The 9,210-nt window shown below is 55.9% G+C and overlaps 1 protein-coding gene across 1 annotated transcript in view; it reads right to left on the bottom strand.

Annotated features, from left to right (window-relative positions):
• Positions 1-3,711: 3,711 nt before the first annotated feature.
• LOC102433858 (rab effector Noc2-like) overlaps positions 3,712-9,210 on the bottom strand; it is a 51,173-nt gene continuing 45,674 nt past the window's right edge. Inside the window, exons 4-6 of the mRNA XM_023748091.1 lie at positions 6,918-7,031; positions 5,119-5,265; positions 3,712-3,866 (exon numbers count right to left, since the gene is read on the bottom strand). Of these exons, the coding sequence (XP_023603859.1) occupies positions 3,832-3,866; positions 5,119-5,265; positions 6,918-7,031 (296 nt within the window). The 3' untranslated portion in view covers positions 3,712-3,831. The remainder of the gene's footprint in view (positions 3,867-5,118; positions 5,266-6,917; positions 7,032-9,210) is intronic.

Raw genomic sequence — 9,210 nt, 5'->3', positions numbered from 1 at the left:
GGCCAATTAAAAACATAAACACCCAGGTCTGGAAACACCTTCCTTCTCCCGCCAAGGAGATGGGGCTGGCTGTCAATCTAGATTAGCAATCATCCCCTGTCAGAACCTAGAAGACGCTGCCCCACTGGGTTCTGGCTTGTGACCTTGGTATGTGACCTGTTTTTTTTCTTTTTGGAAGGGTTTTGGACTTTTTTTCCCTTTTAGGATTTTTATCCTGGTGTCCTGAAATTTTATGATAAGAAGGCTTGCTTTAATTCCTTAAGCTTTTTATTTTGCAATATTTCAGTCATATAAAGATAATACAAATATAATAAATGCAGGAGTGGGCAAGAGTAGGGTTACAGCTGTGAGTACACAGAACAATTTATTCTTTCTTTTTTTAAAAAAATTGATTTTTGAGAGAGAGGAAGGGAGAAAGAGAGAAACACTGATCTGTTGTCCCATTTATTTACGCATTCGTTGGTTGATTCCTACATGTGCCCTGACCTGGGATCGAACCCACAACCTTGGGGTATCAGGACGATGCTCTAACCAACTGAGCTTCCTGGCCAGGGCCAAACAGAGTTTATTCTTGTATTATCTATTAATTATTATATTATCTTCCATTCAAACAACTGTAAACCGACTTTTTTGCCCACCCCTGTAAAACATATAAAATTTAATACATACATTACAAACCCACCTATTCCTCACTGAGATTGCTAGAACATTATATTAAAGTGGGAACCCCTCCTTAATTGCATGTCTTCTTCCCAATATGTATCTAGGAATCTGTTGTTTATCCTTCGTAGGCGTGTCTTTATTCTCTCACTGCATAAGATATATGTTAATATACAACATTGTCTGTGTTTAAAGTCTCTAACTAGACGGCGTCATGATGGTTTGTTTTTCTGCCGTCTGTTTCCTTGCTCAGCCTGGGAGTCATCTGTGCTGAGTGTCGCCCCTCATGCTCGTCACTGCACGATAGCCCATTGCCTGACTGTATCACGGTTACAGATCTGTCCTTCTGTCCATGGTATCTAGGCCGTTTCCAGTGTTTAGCCAATGAAAAGGTACTCCCCCAACATCCCATGTGTGTGTGGAGCTTCCATAGGGAAAAGGTTCTAGGTTCTGCCAGCACGTCGGGGTCATCTGGGGACCTTTAAAGATCCGATGTCAGGGCTGTGCCCCAAAGCGATGAAACCAGAACCTCGGGGGTGAGTCCGGCAGGAGTGTTTGTGTCGCCCCAGGTGGCTCCAATGAGCAGCGGCGCTGACAACCGCTGCCCGGGACCAGCGCTCCTCCAAGTGCGGTCCTCCAGCCACAGCACGGCATCACCGGGAGCCTGTAGACGGGCCCTCTCGGCCCCGGCCCGACCTCTGGAGGGAGCGAGAGTCTGTTTCGGGAAGACCCGGGCCAGGGCATCGCGCTGCGGCTGCCGGCCCCGCGCCTCTTCGTCCACAGGGGTTGCCGCGGTGCTCGCCATGGCAGCGCCGTCCACGTGGCTGTGGTTTCACGTCGCTGTGCCGGGCGCCTGGTGGGCTCTTTCTCTAGGGAGCTTGTCCCCTCAGTCCCAGGAAATACCCTTGTATCATTTCTTCGACAATTTTCTCTCCTGTGTTTTGTGTCTTGGTTTGAAATTTCTATTAGTTGGACCTTCTGCACGGCTCTTATCTTTTGATTGTCCAATTTTCTTGACTTTTTCTTCTACTTTCCCATCTTTGCTTTTATATTCTGGGGGATTTTCTCTCACCTTCCATTCCTCCTACTGCAATTTTAAGTTCTGCTATTACATTTTACTTTGGAAGAGCTTCAACACTTGCTTTTAAAAAGAACATCCTTGCCCTGACTGGTTTGGCTCAATGGATAGAGCGTCAGCCTGCGGACTGAAGGGTCCCAGGTTCGATTCCGGTCAAGGGCATGTGCCTTGGTTGCGGGCACGTCCCCAGTGGGGGGTGTGCAGGAGGCAGCTGATCGATGTTTCTCTCTCATGGATGTTTCTAACTCTCTATCCCTCTCCCTTCCTCTCTGTTAAAAATCAATAAAATATTTTAAAAAAAGAAGAACATCCTTTTCCTGGTTCGCGGTGAACCTGCAGAGGGCTGTGCTGGACCCTTCCTTTGTGCACTGGAGTCTCTGTATTTTGGTTGTTGGTTCTGGTCAACGGTTGGTGCCCTGGCTGTTCCCGGGGTGAGTGCAGCACAGCAAGGCTAACCGGGAGCTCTGCTTTCGGGGGCAGGGCCAGTGCACTGGGGGCCCCCGCCGTGGTGACTGGGGACTCGCCAACGTCAGGCTCTGCCCATCTTTTCTCTTTGGTCAGTTTCCCAGAGAGACCTTCAGCAACGTCCTGCCTTGGCAGAGGGTGGAGGGTGTGAGCAGGAGAAGGGCTGAGGGTCTCCCCATTCATCACAGCCGTTGGCTTGGGGTCCAACCGTGGCCAGCAGTGACGCTGTCTTCTCCGAGGGCCAGGGAATGGAGGGCAGTCACAGGCCATGTGGGCTGGGAGAAGGGACCAGGGGATCTAAGCGTGTCTTCCATGCAATGCTGTTTTCACACCCATCCTGAGCTTCCACCTTAGGGATACCTGGTCCCTCCAAGCTCAAAGCATTGGGGGGGGGGGTCTCTGCAGAGCAAAGGGGCTTGGTCTCGGCTGGCTTTCTCTCGTGGACATCTTGGGGAGCAGTGAAAGCTGGCGGATACAAGCGATACGCATCTCAGAAGCACACGCGATTGTGGTCGCGATCAACACACGGGCTCAATGCAAACCCTAATCTTTATTTGTATTCTGAAGCATAACTTGTCACAGGGAAACAGTGAGTGTTTTTACCATCTGCCAGTAGCCGTGGCAAAAAAGCTAATGGTGGGGGCCTGAGGGCCTGGGGAGCAGGCCCTTGGAGGGCGGGGCCTGGGGGAGGGGAGCGTGGGGGGTGAGGAAGGATGGGAGGGTACAGACTACACCCACGCACACAAACACACGTTCTCTCTCTCTTCGGGGAAGGGTTTTCCAGAAGCATTTGCCCGTGCTTTGAATTAAGTATTTTTCACGCCAAACCGAACCGACTGAAGAGACGTGAATTAATGGCTTCAGGGAGCTGAGGCCCAGCCGCAGAGGCTGAAGGCTGCTCTTCAGTGAGCGACATCTCAGTCTCCCCCAGAGCCCTTCTCAGCTCCAGGGGGGGTGGGGGGAGAGGCTGGGAACACCAGGGGGGCCGAGGAGGGGTTCCAGGAATCCACAGAGCCAGGTCCCAGCTCCCACCTCCCAGGCCCCAGCAGAGGGAAAGGGTGGGGACTCTCTCATCCCTCCTGCTCTGGACTCCAGGGCTGGCTCTCGGGGCCAAAGCTCAGCTTTGGAGGGTAACGCTCAGGGCTGGGCTTCTCCCATGAATACAACGTGGAGGAAGCCCGCCTGGTACCCCTGAAACTGCAGTGCATGTGAGGGCCCCACCAGGGGGGGTGACGGCCCATCCAGCCCAACCCCAGGGGAGAGCCAACTTGAAATAAACACGAGGGGTAGGAGTGGGGGCGTCGAGGGAGGACAATAAATAAAGGTCACAGCTGAGTGACATGGCTGGGGGCGGGAGGAGGGGTGTGGGTGTGAGGGCTCCCAGAAGAAGCGGGGCAGAAAGGCACTGAGTGGGAGAAGCAGACTCAGCCCCCAAACACTGGTCTGTTGAGTCAGAGGTCACGCCGGACAGGGGGATGTGTGGGCTCCGGGGCTGGTCAGGAAGGAGCCGGCGGGGTCTGGATCCAGCTGTGGGTGCGCTCTCTCTCTCAGTCTTCCGACTGGAAAGCCTGCCCCGTGCGCCCCGCAGGCCTCTGCCCAGGGCAGGCGGCGGGCTCGTGGGGGCCACGTCAGCAGCGGGGACTCGCCCGGGTGTGCCTTTTGCCTTCGGGGAGAGAAAAAAGGCCACTGTAGGCTGAGCAGAGGCAGGGCACCTCCCTGAGACAGCCTGACCCTGGGGAAGAAATGGAGGGGACGCAGGTGCTGGAGTAGCCCGGCCCCCCCCTTGTGTGAACTAGCCCCGCGGCTTCTGGCTGGGCGGGAGTGGGGCGGGGGGGGGGGGCGCTGGCACCTCGGGCAGAGCTCGCAGGCAAGCCGTCTACTCCCCGCGCTTCAGTGTGTCCATCGCAACCCCGGCGACCGACACAGCGACCTTCGATGCCAGAGGAGCCAACGGACACGGGAACACAAACCTTCCTCAGGCCGACCCTTTCCAAGTGCCTCAGGCCCTGGGACACTATGCACTGGCCGCACAGCCCCCCCACTTACCACTGGGCATTTCCCGAGAGCTGCTCAGGGCGCACACTCCACGCGGACCCTGCCTTTCACCCTCCCAACCCTGTGAGGGACCTGATACGGTCCCCACTCTAGGGACAATGGCACTGGGCACAGAGAGATCTGACATTAGGTTGAATCGTACCAAATTGCCAACATCGGCCATTTTTGATCTATAAAAATGCAGCTTCATGCGGCTCAGCCTGACAGTTTGCCCCAGTTCACATGGCAGGACCGGGATGAGAACTCAGGCCCGATTCCAAACCGCCCCTGTCGAGGGTTTCAGGAGGCCAGAGGGCGCAGAGAAGGCCCACTTCATGGCCATGCCCACCGAGGCCCCCTGACCCTCAGACCTGCCCAGCTGCCGCCCCTCTCGTGTGCCCTGCCCTGCAGCGTCTCAGGAAGCGGAGGTCAAGGACTGGGCACACTATGGGGCTTGGTGAGGACTGGGTTGCCTGGAGCATAGTAGGTGCTCTTGAAACGGGAGTTACGGCGACTGTCATGGAGATGGGGAAATGAAAGATTACACATTTTATAAAGCTGAGGATGCCATAACCGTTGTTAGCATCACTGATGATGGATAGGGGGGTGGTACCATTATTAATTTGGGGTTCCTCTCTGTTCATTGCAGGCAAGGTGGGGCCTGGCACCCCGGTTCCTGCAGTGCCTGCCCAGAGCTCAGTAAACATACAGAATTGAAAACCTCATTGACTCCTTTCCAGTTTAACCTTATCAACTCCTTTCCAGTTTAACTTCATCGAGTCCTTTCCAGTTTTGGGGGACTGAGTAGGAGAGGAGGGCCCTCGGGGAGGGGGAGAAGGAGGGAGAGGTAGTGGGGGTAGAAGAAGTGGCTGGGTACTCACTGGAGCCCTTTGGGTCCGGCCAGGGTGGGGTGCCCCTCTGTGGGTCTGCAGAGCCGGTCCCGGCCTCGCTGGCCAGGCTGCTCTGGCTCCCCGACAGGTGGCTGGGTGGGTGGGTGAGCTCCATCTTGGGGGACTCCACGCTGCCACCTGCAAGAGACCACGTGTGAGCGCAAGCAGCTCAGTGCTGGGCCCTCTGGACCTTACACCGAGCCAGGGAGGCTCTCAGCCTGCAACGAGCGATGGGCAGCTTCCCATATGGATCTGAGATGGGCGTCCAGGGGCCTGAGCCCAGAGCCCCTTACCCCGCAGGGCTGCCACGTTCTAGCGAGACCCAACCCCGTGGCCACTGCTGATGGTCCACCACATACAAAGGCCACCAAATGGGCCTGCGGGTGGTTGCCCAGAGGAACCAACATGAAAGTCGACAACCAGGAGGAATGAGGTGTGGGTGGGGGAGGGTTTACATTTCAGCGAACTCAGTGGGGTACTCATTGCTGCCTTTCCTAACTCAAGGATCCTCAGATACGCCTGTGGGTCCTCGCCCGGCCAAGGGAGCCGAGCTGGGCCTGGGCCATTGTACTCCGTCTCTTCCTGTCCACTAGACCCTCTGGTCATAGCTGGGAGTTGGTGTGAAGGGAGGGGACAAGAGCTCTGGTGGGGGGAGGTGGAGGGTGTGTAGACCCTGCCCTGGAAACCAAGGCGGGCAGTAAGCTTCCGTTACACTTTCCTAAGATAGAATCTTTAGCCCGAGGTGCCTAAGAGATTGTCTAGTCCAGGGTTAGTTTCCATCTCTTGCGTCATCTTCACCTATTGATATTGATATTGATATTGATATTGATATCACCTATTGATACTGACCACTCGGAAAACTGCACTGAGGAGGATTCTGAGGCCCATCGGGCTCTGTGGGAAAGCGTATCACGATCAGCTAGTCATGCCTGCCACGGGCACAGGAGTGCAAGTACCAGCCCGTGTGCCAGGCATTCGGCATCTCTGATGGAGCCCAAACTGCGGTCCCAGCAGGAATTCCTCCCACATCCGCCCTGGCAGGTCCCCGGCCTCGTCCCAGGGCAGCAGGCGGAGGCCCTGCGTTCCAGTGTGGGGCATCAGAAAGCTCCCTTATGCACTGAGATCAGCCTCGGGCACCGTCTTCAGATACCCCAGCTCTAACCTCTGGAATGATTCTGAACGAAGCTGGTCCTTTTCCCAGGAGGGCCCCTCGTGTGTTTAAAGGAGAGGAACACTGGGCCCCGGGCCTTGTCTGACCAGCCTCAAGGCCCCAGTTACTTCTCTTTCAAACATCAGGTCACAGAGGAGAGCTCAGAGGTGTGAGATTCAGAGGGAGCTTCGGAGACCACCTGCTCCCGCCCGCTTGTGCTAACTAGTAGGCAATAGAGGCCCAAGAGGCCACAGTGTGTGTCTGGGGTCCCCCTGCAGAGCTGGGCTACACCAGAGAACGCTGCACCTGGCTTTCACGGTCTCATCATTCACGAGGCAAAATCTCATGGGGATGCTCCCAGGGAGCTGGGGAGGAAGCCCGGGTGTGCAGGCCGAGGGTCAGGGCAGCCACCGGACCTGCCTCCCCGGCCCCCGAACATACAGCTGAGCCTCCTTTCCGCCTTGCTCTTCAGTGGTGCTAAGACTTCAGCTCCTAGCCGTCCCTCCCCGGGCCCCCTTCTCAGAACATCCTGACCCAGAGCGACCCTGCAGACACCCTGCTGGGGAGCAGAGGCCCAGGACAGCAGCAAAGCCACCCGCCCCTGGAGCTTCAGAAACCAGCATGCGCTTCCCACACTCACCTGAGTCCCCCCTGGATCTGCCGCCTTTCGGGTCTCCGAGCCCAGGGGGCGGGAGTCTGTCCTCCAGGCTGGAGGAGCTGAGGTCCGAGTCGCTGTCGCTGTCGCTGGAAACCACTGGAAGAACAGACACCAGCGAGGAGGTCACCGCGACTGGCCACCACCAGCAGGCACGTTGGGCAGAGGGGCCAGGGCAGGCCTCCCTCCTGCCAGGACGAAGGGCACAGAACCTCGGCTGGCCATGTGTTTGGGGCACGGGAACAATGGCCTGGGGTGGGGACGGCAGGCCACTCCTTTCTGCCAGTCAAGGAGGGCTCACCCCGGGGCCAGCCCTCTCCACATGTCACCCTCTCCCCGTGGTCGGAGCCAATTGTCCCCTCTGGTGAAGGCACAGCCGCCCTGAGCCTCGCCCCTGGCCGTGAGGCAATGCTCGGTAGTCATGGCAATGCCAGTCCTCGCTGACCCTTACAGAACACTCCAGGCCCTTGACACACGCGAATCCACTGAAGCTTCAGAACATCCCTGTCAGGCAGAAAACAGCATTCTCCCCATTTTACAGGCAAGGAAACTGAGGCACTTGCCAAAGGCAGTAAGCGGAGGAGCCAGGATTTTAGCCCTGGCAGTCCGGCCCCACAGCCTGTGCTCCTAAGCACCCCGATTCCGCTGGAAGAACGGAACTGGGAGCCAGCCGGCCTGGGCTCTCAGCCCAGTTCACCCAGTAACTCTCGCGGGGTCTTGCGGGTGCAGGAGGGAGCCGGGCGGATGGGCTGGGCTCCCAGGAGATGGAGAGGAGGGAAGCCCTCACAGGGAACACCCCCTGCGGCAGAAATCCTCTTTTCTGGACTAAACGGGACCATATTTGGCTGGTTCGTCACCGGTGGGGGGAGTCGTACAGGTTCTATGCATGTGGTGAGCATTCTGCTGTAATTTTAAGCATAGAAACGTACATCCATTTGCCAATCTTTTGCTGTAGAGTTTGGGTGCTTCTTCGGGTCTTTCCTGTCTCAACTGCACGCGTGTTTGGCTGTGATTCCCAGGTTCAGGGTCTACACATGGGAGCGGAGCCTAGAGACAGGGAACGCAGATGCGGGCAGAGTCCTCTCCTTTCCGGCTTCCTTCTCCTGTTTGCTGCCGTCGTCCTGCCCACATCTAATCCAATCGCTATTTTAATCGAGTGGCTTCTATCCAGACATCCCAAGGCCCTGGCTTTTATGAGACAACTGTTTGTGTGTGTGTTTTTCTGACTCTTTTCATCGATTTACATAACGTTTCATTAAATGATGTAATTATAACAAGTACAGATGTACAGAAAGGTTTGGGATTACAGGGCAGCGGCTCTCAGAGGAGACGAACTCAGCGGCTGGGGTAAGAGTGTTTGATCCCAGGGAACGCAAAATGCTGGTGAGGAGGGAGGTTAGGAGGGGCTGAGCTCCTTCTGCCAGGCACTGTGCTAGGTACCTAGCGAGCATTATCTTAGTCAACCTGCCAAACAGCCCTGTGCCACAGGGACCCATTTGGTGGGAGATGAGATTGGAAATAAAATTGATCTACACCAAGGATGGCTGAGCGGTTTCATCGGACCGACTGGGCCCCTTCGGGAGCGCGTGCAGAGGAGAAGCCTGGGGCTGCGTTAACCCCCAGCAGGAAGGAAAGGAGAGCCCGGGTGGCAGGGAGATCCACGGTGGGCACTGGGGGGAAACGGCAGGACCTGTGCCACGGAGCTGCCACCTGGATCTAGAGCAGCGGTTCTCAACCTTCCTAATGCCGCGACCCTTTAATACACTTCCTCATGTTGTGGTGACCCCCAACCATAAGATTATTTTCGTTGCTACTTCATATCTGTAATTTTGCTACTGTTATGAATCGTCATGTAAATATCTGATATGCAGTATGTGTTTTCCGATGGTCTTAGGCGACCCCTGTGAAAGGGTCGTTCGACCCCCCAAAGGGGTCGCGACCCACAGGTTGAGAACTGCTGCTCTAGAGCTTTCTGGAACCCTTTAATACACTTCCTCATGTTGTGGTGACCCCCAACCATAAAATTATTTTCGTTGCTACTTCATAACTGTAATTTTGCTACTGTTATGAATCGTAATGTAAATATCTGATATGCTATATGTGTTTTCCGATGGTCTTAGGCGACCCCTGTGAAAGGGTCGTTCGACCCCCCAAAGGGGTCGCGACCCACAGGTTGAGAACCGCTGCTCTAGAGCTTTCTGGAAAGCCTTCATGCCTTCAGCCTGTGCCACCTGTCAGCTAACGGAGGCACAGGTCACACACCAAGCAACCAGAGAGT

This window comes from Myotis lucifugus, unplaced genomic scaffold (assembly GCF_000147115.1).
Source record: "Myotis lucifugus unplaced genomic scaffold, Myoluc2.0 scaffold_1140, whole genome shotgun sequence".
Classification (NCBI taxonomy): domain Eukaryota; kingdom Metazoa; phylum Chordata; class Mammalia; order Chiroptera; family Vespertilionidae; genus Myotis; species Myotis lucifugus.
The sequence above is the reverse complement of the archived record's forward strand: the minus strand, read 5'-3'. Positions and strand labels throughout refer to the sequence as shown.